This window comes from Chlorocebus sabaeus, chromosome 13, assembly GCF_047675955.1.
Source record: "Chlorocebus sabaeus isolate Y175 chromosome 13, mChlSab1.0.hap1, whole genome shotgun sequence".
Classification (NCBI taxonomy): Eukaryota; Metazoa; Chordata; class Mammalia; order Primates; family Cercopithecidae; genus Chlorocebus; species Chlorocebus sabaeus.
The window spans coordinates 56,642,396-56,665,621 of record NC_132916.1 but is presented as its reverse complement, the minus strand read 5'-3'; the positions used below and the strand labels follow the sequence as shown (position 1 = coordinate 56,665,621).

General features: G+C 39.1%; 1 protein-coding gene across 2 annotated transcripts in view; it reads left to right on the top strand.

Moving 5' to 3' along the window:
- Positions 1–14,862, top strand: part of MOXD1 (monooxygenase DBH like 1) — a 124,257-nt gene extending 109,395 nt beyond the window's left edge. Inside the window, exons 11-12 of one of the 2 annotated variants that reach the window (XM_073022479.1) lie at positions 12,835–12,970; positions 14,001–14,862. In XM_073022479.1, the coding sequence (XP_072878580.1) occupies positions 12,835–12,970; positions 14,001–14,111 (247 nt within the window). In that variant the 3' untranslated portion in view covers positions 14,112–14,862. The remainder of the gene's footprint in view (positions 1–12,834; positions 12,971–14,000) is intronic. The other variant, XM_008007022.3, reaches the window with a different exon arrangement.
- The last annotated feature ends 8,364 nt before the right edge of the window (positions 14,863–23,226 follow it).

The following is a 23,226-nucleotide window of genomic DNA, read 5'->3' as shown; positions in this document are numbered from 1 at the left end:
TCACCCTTGAACCAGTCTGCTACATACTTGAAATACATGAGTGAACAAGAAAGCTAATGATAAAATCTAGTGAAGAAAACACAGACTATAGTTATACATTATTTTTAAGTCTCATTTATGAGTCCTCTTTACTTAGCTGATATAGCATCAGTTCTGAGGGCCATGGGGCATAATTTCTTTTCACATATAGTATACATATTTACTTGTCATAATCTTTGACATATATATTGTGTTCAATTAAGCATTGTATTTGTCCTCAATGTTAGTGGTATTTTTAGAACTATCATATTTTCTATATAATAGAAAACATAGAAAAGATATGAATTCTTCTGTATTAGAAATATTAGTTATTTTAAAAAGCTATACTCTTTAATAACAACTTGAGAAGTGCTTAAGCTGATTGTGAGCAGTGGTGAGAATGCACTTCGTAGAAAAAAAAACGGAGTAATTAAAAAAATTGTTTAAGTGGAAGAATTCTTCTAAATATAGAAGAATTTATTTACATCCAATAATTTAGAAGATCTTTCTTTAGGTAAGATATGTTTGCATCTCTAATAAGAATATTATTTTATATTATTTGGATTGATTCGACTCTACCTAATTTATAAATTATTATTCTGAGCACTCGACCTGCAGGAGTGAAAGGGAAAGGTGGGATTAGTGAGCATAGGGTCTGTGAAAAAGCAGAATCTTGATTCTGTACCGTAGCTAATTCTGCGTATCTACAGAAAAACACTTGGAATTGTTATACAATGCTTAGTCTCCAGGTAATAGTACCTTTAGTACTTACTCTCATGTGAAGAACTGACATTAAATCTTTGTCTTACTTCATTACAATGAACAAAGGATTGATTTAAAGTTGAGCTGAGTACAATGAAGCTAGAATAAAATATTAATTTAAAAAAATCATTTAAAAATAGTTATTTTAAAATGTATGCATATTAGACTATCTAATGTGATTTAACCAAAAAGCTTTCACGTTTCTCTTTGCAACCTCTGTAATGTTTTTAGCACAGTCAATTGCATAGAGTGATTTTATTATAAATATTAGTTGAATCGCTATGAAATTGTGTAGTTTTGGATAATCTCCAAGGATGTTTTTAAAATTTCTTTTAAACAGTACATTGCCAAAAGCCCAATAGGCTAAGTGGGGCTTAGCATAAATATGCTTTTTATAGCTCTTAAAAATATGAATTTAGAGTGTTTTGTATCAATGTGATATAGAGCATGTAATGTAAGATTAAATAAATCAAGCTTTCCCATATAAACCCCTTTCATGGACCATCTTATTGCTGGTAGAAAAACACAGTAAACAGAACTATAAGACTAGCTCGAGGCTATGTCTTACAGGCAGGGTTCACTTTGTTAAAATTGATAACCATTCATGTGATTTAGCTTCATGAACTCAGAAGCCTACAGGATAGATGATAAACCCGTGCTCATTTCAGGCTGCTACTTGAAATTCCAAAAGTAGATCATCATTATTTGGTAATGGGAAAGGTAACACATTACATCTTAGTGTTATTTCTTCCTGAGAGAGAAGAAATACAGTGGGAATGTGGTGAAGATAGGAAGGCTGGAGGCAATGAACTGGTTGGCATACTCTGGGGGGAAAAATGAACAAGACTGCTTGCAAAGGCAATGGGTGCTGAAAAGGAGTTTACGACAATTTCCTCTCCCTTTTGTTATGCTAGCACTATATTCGTGCATAAGCTGCACATCCAAGATTTTTAAGATGATTTGCATTCAATGATTCTCTCTTGGTATCCATAAAAGCAGCAAAATATTTATTCCAGTGTAAAATGAGAGTCCATGGATTAACAAGAGGGAAAACAGAATTCAGATTTTAAAATGCCCTTCTCCCCTACCCCCATACACAAGAGAAACATTTTCTTTCAGTCTTCTGCAACTAGAGATGGACTTGATTAAGCAGCAAGATTATGGGATAAGACATAAGAGATGCTCCTTCTCCCTTTTGGTGGTAGGTGTGACTTTACCAAAGAACAGAAGAGGTGACATATCATTGAGATCCTTATTTGGTTTTAAAGAATGTAAGTCCCATTGTGTGGGCAGATGCCCAGGCAGCTACAGAAACACATCATTCCTGTAGGGCCCAGCAGTCTGGTCTCACAGACAGAGCAGCAGCCTAGAATGTGAGCAAACACTGTGGCCCCACACCCACAGATTCCTCACCAGTCTTTCCTTCTTCCTTGTTTCCTCCCCACCCTTCCTTTCTACTGCTCCATTTCTCCATTCATTTCCCTGTCTTTTATTTGCACTCCCTCAGCTAGACAGTACATATTTATTGAATGTCAGTGTTTGCCAGGCCATAAATAATACACATTTTCTGACCTTCTAGAACTGACAGCACCATTGGAGAGAAAAATAATGAACAATAATCACACAACTACTACTATTCATATACCAGAATGACTAAAACAAACAAACAAAATACTGGAAAATGCTGATGAGACATGAAGTAGTAATTTGTAGATTTCTCACACGTTGCAGGTGGGAATATAAAATAGTACAGCCACTTTGAAATAAGGTTTACAGTACCTTATAAAATTAAGCATATATTTACTGTACAACACAACCATCATACCCCTGAGTATTTACACTAGAGAAGTGAAACCTTATGTTCATATATAAACCTTTATGAATCCTCATAGCAGCTTTTAAAATAATAGCTGAAAGCTGGTAACCAACCAGATGTTCTTCAATGGATGAATGGATAAACAAACTGGAGTACATGCAACCAATGAAATATTACTCAGCAATAAAAAATGAATGAACCATTGACACACAAAACAACTTGGATAGTTCTCAAAGGCATTACACTAAATGAAAAAGACAATCTCAATAGGTTACATAAGATATGATTCCATTTGTATAATATTATCACAGTGACAAAATATAGCCATGGAGAACATACGAGTAGTTGCCAGGGACTAGGTTGGGCTAGGGTTTGATTATAAAGAAATAAAATGAGGAAGTCTCTTTGTGGTAGTGTCTTTTGCCCTATTGAACCCACAGCTGGCATCTTCCCAGAAGCAGTGCTGGGGAGTTCCCACAAGGGAGAGCCCCAAACTGTCCAGAGAGGGGGCTGGTTGGGGTTCCAAAGAGAGAAGCACTAAACGCTCAGTGATCAGTGCAAAGCATTTATTAAGGGAACCTGCTTACATACGGTGAGAAAAAGGGAGTGTTCTGCCTGGGTATGTCTGTAGCAAGGGGATCAGGGTAGGGAGTTTAATTAAATTAAAGGAATTTGGCTCAGAGCCAGGACCAGTTTCTTTGGGCAACAGCCTAGATACCTTTCAGTGCCTGAAGTCAGTACCTGAAAATGTTTACGGCTCCGATTCAGGTTCAAACCTGCTGGGAAAAACCTGCAGCTGTCTGTGCCACAGAGAGGTCAAGGCACTCTGTGTTTTTTTTATTGTTTTAAATAGAGACAGGGTCTCGCTCTATCACCAAGGCTGGAGTGAAGTGGCACAATCATAGCTCGCTGCAGCCTTGACTCAACCTCCTGAGTTCATGTGATCCTCCTACCTCAGCCTCCTGAGTACCTGGGACTACAGGTGAATGTCACCATGCCCATCAACTAAAAAAAAAAAAAAAAAAAAAAAAAAAAAAAAAAAAAAAAAATTTGTAGAGATAGGGTCTTACTATGTTGTTCAGGCTGGTCTAGAACTCCCAGCCTCAAGTAATCCTCCTGCCTCGGCCTCCCAAAGTGCTGGGATTACAGACATGAGCCACAGTGCCTGACTCATTCTGTGATTTTTGATCAGGACACAGAAAGAAATCAGGGGAACTGGAGGACCCTACATAGTGGAAGAGTTCTATATCTTGACTGTAGTGCTAGTTACATGACTGTGTTTTAGGTGATAACATTTCATAGAATTATGTAACCTACACTGCCTCCTGCCCCCACCACAATAGTTTAATTTTATTGTACCAATGTCATTTTAATTGCTTTTAATATGTTATCATGAGGGGAAGCTAGAGAAGGATACTCAAGAGTTATCTGTATTAATTTTTCAACTTCTTGTGAGAAACTATTCCAAAATAAAAAGTATACATGCATATTTTTTAAATAATGAAAGTAAAAATAATTCACTATGTATATGTTGGAAAAAAATCACACAAATAATTTATTAGAATTATGATCTGTTCTCAGTGGAAAAGCACAAGGTGTTAGGAGGGTGTTTCATTTCAGGGTGAGAGTTAGGAAACAATCTAGAACGTTAGTTAGCTCGGCTCCAGCTCAGGGTTAACTGCACTCACACTGAGGACAGAAGCTGCAGGTGTCTTTTTATCAGTGGAGCCCTTTGAACTGCTTTTCCTGCCTTTGACCCACCTTGGCTGGAACTTCGAGGGTCACTCCGGATTCCCTAAGGCTGCTCCTGCATCCCAGTGTCACTGCTAGGGTCGATGGAACTTCTAAAGAACAGTTTTCCAAAGAAAGACCAGATCTTCTCAGTTTCTATAGAAATTGTCTTTCTTACCAACTTAAGCATCATTTGAAGAATTCTATCAGTATATATTGGGACAAAGGAGTAACAGTGTTTTCTCTTGGTGTCTGGAATCAACAATGCAAACTGCTGCTCTCCAATTTAGGAGCTTCATTTCTTTTAGTAGATGCTATAAAATGTGATTATATGCTAACAAAATAAAGTTTTCTTTTCATCTGTCTTACAGTTATGAACAGGCTGCCACCTGTTCATAACAAAATAACTATCATGTAGTAAGTTGATATTGAATAGTGCTATATATTTTTCAATCCTTTTAACTGATTTCTATCTTCGTATTTAAAGTGACTTTCTTTGGGGCAGTACATAGTTGGGTCTTGATTTTCTTAAAAAGATAATCTGGTAACTTGTTCCTTAATTGGGGGTATTTAGGCCATTTATATTTAATACAATTATTGATATGGTTGGGTTAAAATTTATCATCTTGTTTTCTGTTTGGTATGTTCGTCCTTTGTTCTCTTTTCTGCTTTATTTTGGATTGAGTGTTATGTATAGTTCCATTTTATTTCCTTTGTTGGCTGACTGTGATTCTTAGTTGTGTTTATTTTAGTGGTTGTTGAAGGGTTTAGAATGTGTAACTTTAACTTATCACAGTCTACCTACAAGTCATATTTTACTATTTTACACACAAAAACTTGCAACAGTAAATCCCATTTCTTCTCTTCAGACCTTCTTGATACTTTTGTCATATATTTTACTTCTTCATGTGTTATAAACCCCATGACACATATTTTTGCTTTAAGGTGTATTATCTGTAAATAAATGTAAATAATATGCAAAAGCCTTTATTTTAATTCATGCAATTAGCAACTATGTGATGATCTTCATTCCTTTGTGCAGGATCCAAGTTTCTATCTGGTATCATTTTCCTTCTGCTTGTCAGACTTCCTTTAACATTTCTTGTAGTGAAAGTCCACTAGTAATAAATTCTTTTGGCTTTTGTATTCTAAAAAATCTTTACTTCACCTTATTTTTGAAAAATATATTTGCCAGGTAGCAAATTCTAGACACAGTTTTTTCTTTCAGTGTTTTAAAGATATTACTCTTTTGTATTGTTTCTGATAAAAATATTTTGTCATCATTATCTTTATTCTTTTGCATGTAATGGGTATTTTCTCTGCTTTCTATTGACCATTAGTATGAAACAATTGGATTATGATATGCTGGTTGTAACTTTTTTCATGTTTCTTGTGCTCGAGGTTCCCAGATCAAGGTTTTATATTTTTCATTATATTCGGAAAATTTTGGCTATGATTTTTTTCAAGTTTTTTTTCTAATGCTATCCTCCTCCTTCAGAGATTCCAATTAATACATTTGGCACCTTGACATTGTTTCATACTTAAGTGGTGTTTTATTTATTTGTTTTGTCTTTTTTCTCACTGTGTTTCATTTTGCAAAGTCTTTATAGCTGTCTTTAAATTCAATCTTTTCTCCAGCAATATCATCAGGAAGTGTACCCATCCAATGTGCTTTTCATCAAAGACATTGTAATTTTTATTTTTACAAATTTTAACTGAATTTTAAAATATTGTCTATGTTTCTCTTTACCATGCCCAATCTTTCTGCTAGTGTCTTTCTGCTAGTGTCTTTAACATATGAAATATGTTATATTATATTATAAATATTATAATAACTATTATAATGCCCTTGTCTACTAATTCGATCACTTTGACATCTTTACATCAGTTTCAACTGACTGACTTTTTTTCTCTCATTATGGACTCTATTTTCCTGCTTCTTTGCAGTAATTTTTAACTGAATGCCAGACATTTAAAGATTTACCATGTTGGTTGCCAGATGTTTTTATATTACAATAAATATTCTTGAACTTTATTCTGGAACACTCAAGTTACTTGGAAACAGTTTAATCCTCAAATCTACTTTTATGCTTTGTTGGTGAAAATTGCAGCATTTAGTCTAGGGTTAATTGTTTCCCACCACTGAAGCAAAACTCATCTCAGTATTCTACCTGATAAATCGCGATATTTCCACTCTGGCTGTTGTGAACAGGCGCTAGCATTATTCTCAGCTTATGTGACTTCAAGGCACTGTTTCCTCTAGTCCTTTCAGGTGGTTTTCTCCCTGGCTTCCACATGAAATGATTCGTAGTCAACTGAATACCTAATGAGGAAAACTCCTGGAATTTTCTCTCCGTGCATCTATCTCCTCTCTCATACTCTTCCTGTGAATCCTATCAGCCTTGGCTTTCCTATAATCTCAGCTCTGTCTCCTCATTTCAGACTTCTAGGTGCCAATGTGTAGCATCCTAAATTAATATTCATGAAACTGATAAGCTTGCATGTCAAAAAGCTCATATGGCTTAATATCTGAAATGACTTGATTTCCACTGGAATTCTTCCTCTTTTCATAAAAGAAGGGGAAAGTTTATCTACCTGGTTAATGGGGTTCCTTGGGTCCAGGGCAGGAATACAAAGATTCCACCCATTTGATGGGGCCTGGTTTAAAAGCAACACTAAGACCAGGAGAGTGCAGAGCCAAAGAAGAGCAGAAAGCCAAAGGCTAAGCCAGATTGGTCCTAGCCATAGGAAGCCGGATACCCAAGCAGAAGGGGCCAGCAGAAGTCCTTTCCTCCAGGAGACTGTTCCGGGCACTCTTCGTCTATTCCCTGATAGCATCAGGCACTCACATTTTTCATAGGTTTCATCTCTGTATATCCCCTCTATATTTTCTATGGTCTCTGGCCTATAAATTTTACAAAGACATCAATTACATCTATCTTGTTTATTGTCGTCTCACTTGGTCCTAACATACTACCAGGTTCAGAGAAGGTGCTCAACAGACATTTGTTGAATAAATGCATCTCTTTCATGAATTATTAGATGAAAAGTCAAATTGCTTCTGAGACCAGTCTCATTGAACTTCTCTGTTGCATTCAACAGAGCGATTGCTGCAACCTTCTTTCTGCTTCATACTTTTCTCCCCTGGTTATGTTCTCTCTCCTCATTGTTTCCCAATCTTTCAGTTTTTCTCAAACCCTGTCCACTCCTTATATCTGGGCTGGCAAACTCAGTAACTGTGGTGGTCTAGAAGGTGATGTGAGCCAGCATTGTTGTTGATTGTAAGAAAATTTGGCCGGGCGCGGTGGCTCAAGCCTGTAATCCCAGCACTTTGGGAGGCCGAGACGGGCGGATCACGACGTCAGGAGATCGAGACCATCCTGGCGAACACGGTGAAACCCCGTCTCTACTAAAAATACAAAAAACTAGCCGGGCGAGGTGGCGGGCGCCTGTAGTCCCAGCTACTCCGGAGGCTGAGGCAGGAGAATGGCGTGAACCCGGGAGGCGGAGCTTGCAGTGAGCTGAGATCCGGCCACTGCACTCCAGCCTGGGCGACAGAGCCAGACTCCGTCTCAAAAAAAAAAAAAAAAAAAAAAAAAAGAAAATTTGAAATAAAGGAATCCCTGGCCAAATTGGAGAATACAAGTCTCAAGTAGAGGCTTCAATATATTTTTTAACTTAAAAAATTCTGAGCTGGCCATAAATATGTTTTTTGTGATTCAGCAGCTTCCAGGCTTAAATGTCAGTGCTATTCAGCATTTTGTTTTCTCCCGAGGGTTCAACATTATTTGTCTATTGATAATTCCCGACCTCCAAACTGGACTAGACACAGTAATTTGGAGTTATGCACTCATTTCAAACGTATTACATCCCCAATAGAACTCATCTTACTCTACAATTCTGTGTTCTTATCTATTTCCTGCTTTAGTGAATTGGCACCACAGTCTTCTCATTCACATAGTCAGAAACTTGGAATTTTCATAGATTTCATTCATTTACCCAGTCCTCACAATCTATCTGTCCCTGTGTCTTAAATGCTTCCTGCTATCCTCACTATTAGAGGTTTAACTCAAGTTCTTCTTATCTCTCATCTGTTCTTTTACCATAGTTTCTATTTCAGTGATCCCCAAACCTGGAAGTGAGGGAGAATCACCTGGCACATTTTGTAAAAATAAATATTCCCAGTCCCCACCTCATACCCACTGAAGCATGATAGTAGAGGATGAGCCTAGAGCATTCACAATTGATTAACTAACCAACGTGGTGGGTTTTTAAAGATACTCATCAGTAGTCTGGTTTTGTTTGTTTGTTTGTTTTTGTTTTTGCTTTTGAGACAGAGTTTCACTGTTGTTGCCCAGGCTGGAGTGCAGTGGCACAATCTCGGCTCCCTGCAATCTCCGCCTCCCGGGTTCAAGTGATTCTCCTGCCTCAGCCTCCCAAGTAGCTGAGATTACAAGGGCATGCCACCACGCCTGGCTAATTTTCCCATTTTTTAGTAGAGACGGGGATTTGCCATGTTGCCCAGGTTGGTCTTGAACTCCTGACCTCATGGTGATCCACTCACCTGGGCCTCCCAAAGTGCTGAGATTACAGGCGTGAGCCACCGCACCCAGCCCTCATCAGTAGTCTTATTGTGACATTGTATCAGCCTGCATTCCTTACATAAACCCACTGACACCCAGGCTGCTCTCTTCTTTTGTCTTTCTAGAAAGTGCACCACTCTAATGTGACAAAGAGAGACCGCAGCTCCAGGTTCTGCAGTACAGCCCAGAAATGTCTCAAGCTCACAAGACTGTACAAGTCAAAATTGAGAGCCAGTATTATGAGTTAGAAAATTATCCAGCTAAGCTCTTCATAATTGAAAACCTAACTGCAACATGAGTAATACAATTATATTCCTTAAAATTTTATCTTTTTCATGGCTTGGACAGGTGGATTGTTATGGATGGATTGCTTAAAATAAAGCTTTCCTTTAGTTCCGCTGAGAGAATTTTAACCTAGTAGCGGAAACAAGTGACAATGTGCAGCTGAGAATTCTCTACACTGAATGGAGACTCTGTTCAGGGACTAGTGAAAATCCCCCAGATACGGTGAAAATAGCTCTCTGTTTCATTGAACCAACACTTGATCATCTCTAACAGGAAAGCATTCTCTAAAAGAAGAAAATTTTTATAAGTAGAGGAAAAAAAGAAAACTAAGCTGTTACAAAGTTTCTCCATAAAGCTTCTACTTATGTAAACAACAATTTCTATTTTCAAAATGACAGTGCTGATTGTCAACGCCAAGTTTTAGGACTTAAGGTGCTGCGGGCTCCCTGCGGGAGCGCAGCTATAATTGATGAAGAGGCGCCATCGTGTGGCATGGACGAAAAATGACTTGAAGTGGTGACAAACTAGTAAATAGTTGTCACCTTTGTTTTCTTGCCTTTGGAAGTATTGAACTCATTGCGGCTTCCCTGTTTCATCTCCATCCAAATGCAATAGACGCGTGGTGTAAACATTCCTTTTGCACCCTTGGGATCTTCTGGGATAAGACAGGACACGGTGCTGTTTCGCAAAGTGAGAATGTTTGCTTCTTTTGGAGTGAATTAGGAGCACAGTGCCCTCTTCTGGTAGATCTGGCACTTTGCAAAGAGAGTGGTAAATTCTTTCCTAAAACAACCCAAAGACTTAAAGGAGGACTTCAATATTGCCATATGCTTGGGTGGACATTTGAGGATCTGCATAGGAATCTCAAATGCAATACTAATAGGATTTACTATTATTATTACATAATAAAGACACGAAATGTTATCTTACTACAGCTTTTTAAAATAAATTTGTTAGGAAGTATTGCTTTTGGACCCAGTGTTTCCTTCACAGTGTCTTGCGTACATTCATGGAGTATATTGAAAAAAGTGACATAGCCACATATTTCTATTCACCTCAAACTGAAACAATTAAACAAATAATAAAATGGGCCCAAATTCATTATTCATGTCCACTTGTAAGAAATGCTGCTAAATTAAATATTTCAGTCTCAAGAAACTGAATGCTTAGCCAGTGTGTGGCATAATGGAAACACATTGGTACCGTTGATTTTTTAAATAAATAAGAAACTTCACATTATATTATCCATCTGCTAGAGTTCAGATATGGTCCTTCTCATGAAATAGATGGGTTAGGCAAAGCTGCGCACATTAATTTCTATATTTTAAGTATTCTTAAAGAAAGTTTATTATACTAGAAGTTGAAGTCCTTGCTTTCCAGGAGACAGCAGTTGCAGTGAGCTGAGATTGTGCCACTGCACTCCAGTCTGGGTGACAAAGTCCCCCCACAGGCCAACCCCCCCAAAAAAGGAATAATTCAGAAAGAATAAAGCATGCCAAGAGTTAAATTTGCCCTTTTCCACAGAAGAGGTGGTGCCTGTTTCTGGGACACAAAGCCAGACAAGAGTCTCTTTATGTGCTTTTCTCTTTGGTTTTAATTTGAAGGATTCTAGAAAGATGGTAGTTTGAAACTTTCTCCCACACTGGTCAGCTTTAATACCTGACTTTCCATTATTCCTCGCATGCAGTGAATCTGATACTCTCCTATAAGCTCAGCATATTCCAGGTACTTACAGAACGGTAGAGCAAGGGGAGGAAATTTTCAATCTGTTTTTCAGGATTTATAGTCTGGTCAAAACAATGTCTCCATATAAGAAGCAATGAGGCACAGTAAAAAAAATGAAATATACTGGCTGTCCTGCAAGCCAGGGGAAAGAATGGAGTTCTACCCAGTGAGTGCTTTCCAAGGCCACACTTTTCACATCCGTTTTCTCATTCAACCCTGAAAAGCTGTAAGGAATTTCCAGACATACAAACGTACCACGTGAAAGGTTACATACCAGTCAGGCAGAGAATCTGCAATAATAATAACAAATATCCTAATGATAATACAATAAGGGTTGGCTGTGTCCCCACCCAAATCTCACCTTGAGTTGTAATAATCCCCATGTGTCAAGGGCAGGGCCAGGTGGAGATAACTGAATCATGGGGGCAGTTTCCCCATACTGTTCTCATGGTGATGAATAAGTCTCATGAGATCTGATGGTTTTATAAATGGGAGTTCCCCTGCACAAGCTCTTGCCTACTGCCACGTAAGACGTGACTTTGCTCCTCCTTGCCTTCTGCCATGATTGTGAGGTTTCCCCAACCATGTGGAACTGTGAGTCCACGAAACCCCTTTCCTTTATAAATTACCCAGTCTTGGGTATGTCTTTATTAGCAGCATGAGAACGACTAATACAGTATGATAATAACAGGAGACAGACTGTATTGAGGTTAATTTACATGCCATTTACTATACTACATAATCATCCTATGAGGTAGGTACAATTATTTTTAATGTTGTAGATGAGAACACTGAAGTTTCGTGAGATTAAATAATTTCACTTTATTTCCTCCTCCAAAATAATAAAGAATATTCAGTGAGGATTTAGACTCTGTTCTGTCGGAGCATTAGATCCATGTTCTTGGGGCTCTGCTAGGATGCTCTCTTATCTGGACACTGAAGCCCACAAGCCAGACACTGCTGCACCATCTTCAGCATTTCTTCTCCCACAGCATGAACCATTATGCCAAGGAGAGTTCAGGGGGAAATCCTAGAGGCTGAAAACTTATTTGGATCAAGACACAATATCTTCAAGTGCATTTTGTTCCAAACCAAATATCTCTCAAAGGTTTAATTCTTTAGCTAGTGTTTCCCACTGGTCACCAGAAAAGACATCCCTGGTCAAATGAAGTTTGCAACATTGCAACAGTTCAGCAACATTAAAAAGACGGTGTTATTTGTTGTTTTTAATTTTAGGAATTTTCAGTATCATTAAACAGCGATAGTAGTATAAACTGTAATACTACTTAATTGTAATACTACTACTTAATTCTAATACTACTTGTTAACATTTGTTGCACATATGTGATACAGCTGGTATTTTGCAAAATGTTTAATGTATGGCACCTAATTTAGTGCTCACAAAAATAATAAGAGGAAGAAACTGTTCATGTTATGAATGGGAAAATTGAGGGAGAGCAGTTAAGTAACTTGCCCAGGGGAAGAACTACTTGTGATCATTATAAATCTCCATATGGCCTGGGGTAAGCTTCAGTTCACAGTTCACATTTCCCAAGCATATTTGAATATAAACCCTATTTACTACAGTGAATCATGAGATTAGATTCTTCAGGAGACACTTCGATAAATGCCACTGTTAACAAGTAATGCTAATACCGAGAAGCACCCTGTTGCCAGCCCAGTACTGAATGCCTTGAATAGAATATTTAATTACTCCTGGGGTATGAGTATAATCTTTTTTAAGATGAAAAAACAAAGCCTCAGAGCAGGTGACAGATTTGCCCAAGATTAGGAGGCAAGTGAGGAATAGCGCTCCCCAGGCTGTGCCTCTGACCCCACGTACCCTTCTCTCCTGCCACGTAGCTCGACCGGCAGCCATATTGTTATACTTTGGCCCACCTTCCTGCTTTCTAGGAAGCGGAATCTTGATTTGAAGACATCCAGAAAGAGACTAGAGCCAAGGAGAGGAAGGATCACAGAGCACTGGCATGTTTTGTCAGCAGAAGGCAAGACTGTCTGTGGGTCTGCATGGGACACCGGAGAGAGCCTGGTAATGGAGAGGCGAGGGCACCAGGGCCAGTCTTGACCAGAGGGCAGGAAGTCATCTCAGGCCAAAGGGATTGTGGGTGAGGGGAGGAGATCCAAAGTGAAAAGTTTGTGCTGGGGCTTGGAGTCAGCCTGGGGTAGGTGAGGAAATTCATTAGAGGTCTAACATGACTTTAACAACCTCTCTGAGGAGACCAAATGCCATTCTTAGGGAGCCTGCAGGACCGCAACTGCTATCCCATGGGGCATGCTTCCTGCCTTCCGGCCCCAGCTGCACCAGGCTGTGTGGGAGAGGAGGTACCTCTGAACTGGTCTCAGAGGATCCGGCTCCTTCACTGCATTCTCCCTGCAGAAAGCTTATTGGAAAGGAAGGCACTTTTGTCTTAGAAGGGCAATATTAGTTAGGAGGCCATATAGATAACAGACACAAACACTGGGAGGCTTTATTTCCATGTTAGCTTTCTTAGGACTCAGGGTGCAAACACCAGATAGGGCCTGTAGAGGAAAATTTCACAAAAAGAACCTTTCTATTTGTAGTTCACACTTGGAATTACTGGAGTAAAAAGCTCTGTTCACTGAAATTTCCACTATTGGCTCATTACTAGCGAGTTACACATTTAAGACACGACAAGTATAAATCCTTCAAGAAGCCAAAGACAACTTGCCCCAGAGATAGTAAGGAAAGCAGTGTGCTGAGGAAGGAACAGGGAGCTCTGCTGACTGTGCTACCTCCCCAGCCAGGACTTGAGGAACTTCGGTTAATTTTAGCTCATTTCCTAGTAGGAAACTCTGTGTGTCGGGGGCACCTCCCCTGTCCAGGCTGGAATGTGGCTCCGGAGAGGAGAGGAGACCCACTCTTATTTGGTCTGGCTGGCTGGTGATGAAAAGGAACAGAATGTGCTGCTTCTACAGCCGTTTGGACCCTCCTGCCACGGCACTAACTGTTCAGGGTCTCTTCCAGTACTATTAATATTCTGGAAAATTCTCTGGCTCATAAAATTGGAGAGGTAAAAACTTTTTCCTTCTTCTTACAGAACTATGGAAGAGCATCTGCGAATCACGTCATGACCACGTTTCTCAAACTGGGCATTACAAACCTTCACAGTGATTGTGATAGAATAGAGACCACCATTATAAGACAATGAGAGGGACTTTGGAGAACTGAATTGACTTCCTTCAACTCTATAACCAGTTCAAGAGATAGGTTTTCCTAGCTGTCTGGAGCTCCACAGCTGAGTGTAATCTATACTCTGCAGGAGAAATTACTTCTTTAATTAGTGATGTCTGCTATGGGTGTTGGTGCCAATGGTGTGATGGCAATCATGTTATTTAGCAAACTTAGTTTTAAACCATCCTGTTGAAAAGAAGCCTTTCTCAATGCTTAGGAAGACTTTGAGGTCACCGCAAATTTGTAAGGAGAAATAAACAGAACAGGACAAAGATTAAGAGATTTTGAAATTTACTCCCATATGATGTATTAAAAGGAAAATAGAATGCTGAAAAAGCTTTTTAGGAAGTGATGCCATATAAACTTTATTCAAAAGAATTTACATGAACATATTTTAATTGCAGATGGATGTACAATGCCCGTTATATGTATTACAGTTGACAGATTTTTCAAAATAGTAAAATATTTTTATTGGTAGTATTCCATCTATAATATTAGATTCACTACTGAATATGATGTAAACTTCTTCAGCGATGTAGTTACTTATCATCAGCTGGTGACAAAATGTTCCATTCTAAGTTGATTATTCTGCTATAACTTTTTTTCTCATTAAACTTTGTTTTAATAGGTCTCAAAATTCTGTGATAGATTTTTGATCAAGGTGTTTCCATTAAAAAGTAACGATTTTAAGAACTAATAAAACTGCCACACGAAAACAAAAACAAAATGGTCTGCAAAACATTCTTTCCTTCTGAAGTTTTATGATGCATTATTAACCAGTCTTTTACTGTTAAACTTAAATGGCTGATTGAAACAAACACTTCTGAGATTGTTCTTCCACCATTGATTAAGACTAGGGTGCCGACGTGAGAGGATCACTTGAGCTCAGGAGTTCGAGACTATCCTGGGCAACATAACAAGACCTCATCTCCAAAAAAAAAAAAAAAAAAAAATAGATTGGTGTGATGGCACAGGTTTGTGGTCCCAGCTGTTTGGGAGGCTGAGATGGGAGGATCACCTGAGCCCAGGAGGTTGAGGCTGCAGTGAGCCATGATGGTGCCACTGTACTCCAGCCTGGGTGACAGAGCAAGACCCCATCTCAAAAAAAAAAAAAAAAAAAAAAAAAAATTGAGTGAAAAGTATTAAAGATACTGTTCATTTAGCCTTTTGAACTTCCCCGGCAGATTCAGTGACTTTGCCAGCTCCAGCAGCCACTGCTCTAAAGACACCTTCAGCAACTGTCTATCTCATATCATGAACAGCAAAATGACCTGGAGGAGCATAGTCAGAGAATCTCTCAGCACACCTGGGCCTGACAGGAACTATATCAACGATAGTTATCATCACCCATTTTCGAGAATTTAAGGACCATCTTCCAGCTTCTTACAAGAACATTGGTCAACCTTTTCCTCAGCTCAGCAAACTTGCAAGCAGTGTGAGCCATGTGACAATCCAGTATGGGGCATACACAGCCAGTGTGATTCGCTCTGGAGGATGCAGGATAATCACCCAAGCAGTGAACCCTGCTGCTTCTACAGGTAGGTGGTTTTGCTTTCATCAGTGATGTTGCCACAATGAACAGCTTTGACAGATACGTTCTTGACATTAAAGCCCACATTGTCTCCAGGAGGAGCTCACTCAAAGCTTCATGGTGCATTTTAACAGACATTACTTCAGTTGTAATGTTGACTGGAGCAGAGTGTGCATGATACAGGTTTGAGAACCCCAGTGTCCACTTGGCCCACAGGGATAGTGCCAATATCCCAAATTTCGTAGACATCCTGGAGGGGCAGACGCAAGGGCTTGTCAATTACATGAGTTGGTGGTAGGATGGAGTCCAGAGCTTCAAGCAGCATTGCCATCTTTATCCTAAACTTTCTATCCCTTAAACCAAGGCCTGTGATCACATGGCTCCAGCATGTTGCCACCATCCCAACCAGAAGTTGGCACAAATGCTGCAGTGTCAGGGTTGTAGCTCATTTTCTTTTTTCTTTTTTTGAGGTGGAGTCTCGCTCTGTGGCCCAGGCTGGAGTGCAGTGGCGCGATCTGGGCTCACTGCAAGCGCCGCCTCCCAGGTTCACGCCATTCTCCTGCCTCAGCCAACCTAGTAGCTGGGACCACAGGCGCCCACCACCACGCCCGGCTCAGTTTTTGTATTTTTAGTAGAGACGGGTTTTCACCATGTTAGCCAGGATGGTCTTGATCTCCTGACCTCATGATCCACCCACCTCGGCCTCCCAAAGTGCTGGGATTACAGGCGTGAGCCTCTGCGCCCGGCCCCCATTTTCTTAATGTAAGTGCCGACTTCCTTAGCAATTCCCTCGTGTCTCTTCTGCTATAGGGTGGCTCAGTGAAATATATTTTGTAAATGACAACAATTACTTGTTACACATCTGGCATGCAAGCCAGAAGGGTGTGCTCAGGGGTCTGACCATTCTTAGAGATGGCAACTTCAAATTCACCAGTATCAGCAGCAACAATCAAGACAGCGCATTCTACCTGGGATGTGCCTATAATCAAGTTTTTGATAAAGTCTCGTGATGGTCACATAACACTTACTGGCCTCAAATTTCCACAGAGAGATATCACTTGTGATACCTTGTTCACACTCAGCTTTCTGTTTATACAAGACCCAGGCATACTTTCTGTTTATACAAGACCCAGGAACCCTTTCCCATCTCAGCAGCCTCCTGCTCACATTTTGCAGAAGGTCTCTTGTCAGTCCCACCACATGTTTAGATCAGTAGGGGTGGACTTGACCAAATCTACAAGCCCAATGATGACAATGTTGATGTGAGTCTTTTCCTTTCCCATTTTGGCTTTTAGGGGTGGATTTCACAACACCTGTGTTCTGGCAGCAACACCTGTGTTCCTGTAGCTGAGGAAAAGCTAAACACTGCTTTGGAAAGCAGCTTAACTTCTTTTCTGACCTCTTGTACTTGTACTTGATATTTATCTTTTAGAAAAAAAATGATTTACACCTAATATTCTGATACCATATGATTTTAAAATAGCTTTATTGAGATATAATTCACCAATTAAATGTGCAATACAGTACTTTCAGTATGTAAAGTTATACATGATTTTTGAAAGCTAATACATCAGATTTTTTTTTAACCTTAAAAGAACGTGTGCTATAAAACAAAACAACTTCCTCTTGCCACCTCCTCTTTTCTATTCTAAGAAGAAACAAACAAACAAAATATGTTTTCTGCAGGAAAGTGTGTGTGTGTGTGTGTGTGTGTGTGTGTGTGTGTGTGTGAGACTGCATGCATGTGTGTGTCCTCATTAGAGGAAAAACAGAAACCGTCCATTTCCATAAACTATTCAGAAACAAACAAAAAAGGATTAAGCTTCACAAGCAGGAGCTTGGAGAAACAAGGAACAATATTATTCTAGAAACCATCTTTCCTGTTTGTTTTTCAAGATCTGGAGAGGTCCTGCATTTGCTGCCTGACATCCCACTCCACATGGTCTTCCAGAAGGAGCCACTAAAGGTAGGAAGTTGGAAGCTAATCTTGAAAAGGGAAACGAAAGGACCCAGCGAGGAAGGAAAACTGGTAGCCAGTGATCAGCTGTGTTTACCCGCACTGACTTCATAAATACAACCTAGGTAATGCCTCGTGATTTGGGTGAATTGCCAGGTGCACTTGGATAAAGAGAAAAGTCAGAAACACAGGAATAAGAAAGACCAATGTTTGCTCTTAATATCTGGCTGTTAAAGCAATTTACGCAAATCACACTGGGCTGAGTAAGAAGAGACCAACTAGCTGAGCAACAGCATAGGAGGGAAATTGTCTCAAGACATGGAAGGAGTTTTCACATCCTGTTAAACTTGAGGGTAGTGTTATTTTTTGCAGTAAAGCTATGGAAAATACTGGAAGGTTTGGGCAGGCAGTCTGCAAACAAAAATCGTGCTGCTTGTAATTGTATTCCTGCCTCTTTGCCAGCTGATGTAGAAGAGAAACCGCCCAGCTGAAGATCATTTCCTCTTGCTTGAATACCCATGTGCAATGATTGATTTTAAAGGTCATGGGTGTGCTCGCCAGCACATTTTTATATGAGGAGTCCAGCCTTCTGTTTTGACGTTAGTCAGATGCATATGTGGCACCTGAGGAACAAGGAGGAGACCGGGAAGGATCAGGTTCCCTTTTGGCTCCATCACTGTCAAGCTGGAAACTCTTGCATGTCTGAGTGCCTTATTTTGGCCTAGACACCCCCAAGGTGATGGGGGAAAAAAAAAAAAACCTCTGTAATATTTTTATGCCGTAGACTCAACATTTTACCCTTTGAATTTTTTTCACTCTTCTAAAACTTTTCCTTTTTTTTCCTTCCCTTTCCTGTATCCTTCCCTAAATATTTTCTAGAGCCTTACTGTGCATGTCACGTCCTATGCAGCTGCTGGGTATGTATGTAGGAATACCAAACAGTTTTGCATCAGGGTGTTTACAAATCTAGTGCAGTTTTGAAAACAAGTAATAGCAACACGATCCACTAAGAGACTCACATACAAGGTACCATGTGTCGAGATTGACAACCTACAAAACAAAACATTAAAAGGTATTTTATACTAGCATTACTTGTTCTTACTTATTTACAACTCATCACATCCCTACAATAAAACATAAATGCAGTGACTGCATACTGTTAATTGGCCAGATTATCTCATGCCAATTTCTCTTAGTATTAGATACCAGTCAGTTATAAATGCTGCTGAGTATCCCAATATTTTTTTAATGAAAAAGCTTTTAAAATAATAATTGAGTGTTTTGAGCTACCATTTTCTTTTCTTTTTCTTTTGAAACAGAATCGCACTCCGTCACCTAGGCTGGAGAGCAATGGTGCAATCTCAGCTCACTGCAACCTCCACCTCCCAAGTTTAAGCGATTCTCATGCCTCAGCCTCCAGAGCACCTGGGATTACAGGTGCACACCACCATGCTTGACGAATTTTTGTATTTTTGGTAGAGACAGGGTTTCACCATGTTAGCCAGGCTGGTCTCGAATTCCTGACCTCAAGTGATCTGCCCACCTCGGCCTCCCAAAGTGTTGGGATTACAGGTGTGAGCCACTGCGCCCGGCCTGAGCTACCATTTTTTAGGTGATCAAGTCCAGTCTCAACTGCAAGAGACGGAAAATGTGGAACTAATTACAAAACAAAGTAAGTTAATTAAGTAGGGACATAAACATTTAGATGGGATTGGGGTCTATGTTTGACGGTTTGCAACCGGTCAAGTTATATATTTAGAGCAACAAATTCTGCCGTTGCCTTTGTTCTTTAGCGTGACTGGACTAAAAATACCCAATTGTTTTTAAGTTCTAAGAAGCAAGTCAAGTCCAACCGTAGGGACTCTGTGTTTTCTGACCTTTTCCTAAATTTTCTCTTTGAAGGTAGAGAAAATATTGCCTTCTGAGAAAAGGTATGTTCTTGGAACAACCGCATAAAGCTAAAAATAGTGGGAATTGACCATAAGAATGCTCACAGAGAAAAGAGCCAAAGTGTAGATTCTGGTTGTTATATCTGACTAAGAAAGTCTCCAAAAAAGGAAGAAAACAAAATCCTAATAGGTTATATTAAAAATCCAATTGATGTTATTTGAAAAGCAGCTGTCTTTTATGGGGTAAGATTTACTCCCTTTAAAACAATCCATTTTGTTTCATTTATTTTTCTGAGAACTCAATATGATTCAATTGGCTTAAGATATTAGACATTATTCGCTGGATAACTAAATTTAGTTTTGTAGTCATAAAATAGAAATCATAACATTCTACTACAAAGTACAGATTAGCTTCCTTCATGATTTTTAAAAATGTGTGGTTTCTTTTTAGTTGATAAATGTAAAGCATTGAGGTTTCAAAGAGGAAGTGAGAATTGGCAACTGAAAATGGCTAGTGATCCATGTAAACCCAGTGCAATGCCCTTTGGAACATACTATTTCTGTATTAGAGAGAGAATAACATTTTTATATATCTGTTGGGAAACAACATCTCTACAACCGTATGTTTTAATGGTGAGCCTGGAGAGATATTATTTTTTAAAAATTCTTCATTTCACCCCCATATCCTTTAATTTTTGTAGTAAATGACACTAAAAACACCCTAGCTTTTCTTTTTTTTTTTTTTTGAGGCAGAGTCTATTCTGTTGCCCAGACTGGAGTGCAGTGGCACCATCTCAGCTCACTGCAACCTCTGCCTCCAAGGTCCAAGCGATTATCCTGCCTCAGCTGCTCTAGCAGCTTGGATTACAGGTGCACACCACCACGCCTGGCTAATTTTTTTTATTTTTTATTTTTAGTAGAGATAGGGTTTCACCATGTTGGCCAGGGTGGTTTCAAACTCCTGACTTCAAGTGATCCACCTGCCTTGGCCTCCAGAAGTGCTGGGCTTACAGGTATGAGCCGCTGTGCCCTGCCCAACACTCTAGCTTTGAGTGTCTAAATTAGTCTTCAGGGCTAATTCACTGGAGGTCATTCATCTTTGTACAGTAGTAGTAGAATTGGCAGTTCTCCTAGCTTTCTTTGTTGATAGCTTCTGAACTCAGAAATGAATTTTCTTTGCTATGGTAAGAAATAGATTCTGAGAGTCCATATAAATGAGGCATGATATTTGGCTCAGAAATTCAAAATATGTTGCATGGTTTTTTATGGATTGACCTTTCATTTATATAATTGACCGAGAGACTTTTCAGTAATTCCACAAAGTTATTATTCATGCTCTTAATCCTGCACCCGTGCCAACACCTGACCATGATTTTGGGGTCACCTTATTTTTTGAGAACATACAATGCTTAAATTTTGGAGGCTTCAAAGTTAGTGCTAAAAATAGTATCAGACAAGACTGTCACACTAGTAAAGAGCCATGTGAGAAATGCTTGGGGTATAAGAGATTGATAATGTACTTTAAAACCTGGGCTTCAGATAGAGTGAAGAAGCCATTTGTAAAGTATCCAAAGGGATACCTCAGGGGATTATGGAAGTTCAAAATGTGGCTTCACACACAGAATAAATGCTTTCAGGCAATCTCTAAATGATGTGGATATAAATATTGTCAAAGGCTGATTTGTTCCCTGAGCAATCTCAGTTTCAGTGGTGAAAATATTTTATGTATTGCGAATGCTTTTGCTCCTAGAACATATACTATTCCTCACGCATTAAGATGTACCATCTCTTATCTCACACCATATTCAAGAATCAACTCAAAATACATTAAAGATGTAAACATAAGACCTGAAACTGTAAAAGTATCAGGAGAAAACATACGGAGAAACTTCCACAACATTGGCTGGGCAATGATTTCTTAGATATAACCCCAAAGCCCCAAAGCACTGGCAACCAAAGCAAAAATAGACAAATGAGATTGCATCAAACTAAAAAGCTTCTGCACAGCAACAGAAACAATGGAGTGAAGAGACAATCCACAGACTAGGAAGAATATTTTCAAATCATATATCTGATAAGGGGCTAATATCCTAAATAGGTAAGGACCTCAAACTACTCAATAACAAGAAAATACATAATCCAATTAAACATGGGCAAATGACCTGAATAGACATTTATCCAAAGAAGACATACAAATGGCTAACAGGTACATAATAACTGCTCAGTGCCTCTAATCATTAGGGAAATGCAAGTTAAAACCACAATGAGATATAATCTCACATCTGTTGGAATGGTTATCATAAAAAAAGAGAAAGACAACAAGCATTGGGAGGATCTAGAGAAAAAGAAAGACTTGTACACTGTTGGTAGTAAATTAACACAGCCATTTTGAAAAATAGTATGCGGGTTCTTCTTCAAAAAACTAAAAATAAACTGCCATGTGATCCAGCAATCCTGGTTCTGGATGTGTATGCAAAGGAAAGGGGGTCAGTCTGTTGAAGAGACATCTGGACTGCCATGGTCATGGCAACATTATTCACAATAGCCAAGATGTGGAAACGACGTAAGTGTCCATCAGTGGATGAGTGGAAAAAGAAATACTGTTCAGCCTTAAAAAGAAGGAAATTCTGTCATTTATGACAACACGGATAAATCTAGAGAACATTATGCTACATGAAATAAACCAGACACTAATATTGCATGATAACAGTTATATGTGGAATCTTAAAAAGTCTAGCTCCTAGAAGTAGAGAGTGATGGTTACCAGAGGCTGGAGGTAGGGTGGATGAACGGGGATAAGGGAAGTGTTAGTCAAAGGGTACAAAGTTTCAGAAGGAGTAAGTTCTAGTGATCTATTGTACAGTATGGTGACTATAGTTAGTAATGATGTATTACATCTTTCAAAAGTGCTAAAAGAGTAGATGGTAAATGTTCTCACTACAAAGAAATAGGTATATGAGGTAATTGTACCTCATAATCTATACAATTATTATTTGCCAATTAAAAGTAAACCTCAAAAAATACACCCACTCTTGTGGTCCTCAATCAGGTGCAATGAGCATTAATTAAGGAGATGAAAAATATCAGACTCTCATTACATTCCTGTGAAAGGCAGATAATATACAGCATAAACCCATTTTAACCAGAAAGTTAATATAACCATTAGTTCATTGAATACACATTAATTGAAGGCTTAACAGATGTCAGAGAAATTCCAGATGTTGGAGGTACAGAGATAGAACCCTTGTTTTAAGAAGAGCTAAAAAAAATCTGTGCAGAATCTAGTGCAGAGAATAGATAAACTGGTAACCCAGGGTTAGAAGTAGGTGGCAGAAATGTTTGTTTTGATCTGCAGAGTTTAAATATATATATATGTCGAAATAGAGATACTTTCTCTCCAATTCTGGATATTTAGAATTTTCTTGAAAATCTGACATTGGGTTGTTGCCTTGGTAGACATGCATTTTTTAGTCATTCCCACTTCATGGTAAGTGCACCAACCCACTTTGTTCACTTGTATATAATACTAACGCAAAGGAGAGAATGTGAGAATGAGAGATTTGAAACTTGAGAAGTATTCAACCCCCATGGGAAGGACTTCACATTGCTGGTTGAAGATGGAGAGGGTAAGCTGAGGATTACTTCCAGAAGCTGGAAAAGACTCCCAGCTACCAGTCAGCAAGAAAAAGCCAAACTTAATCCTGCAACGGCAAGA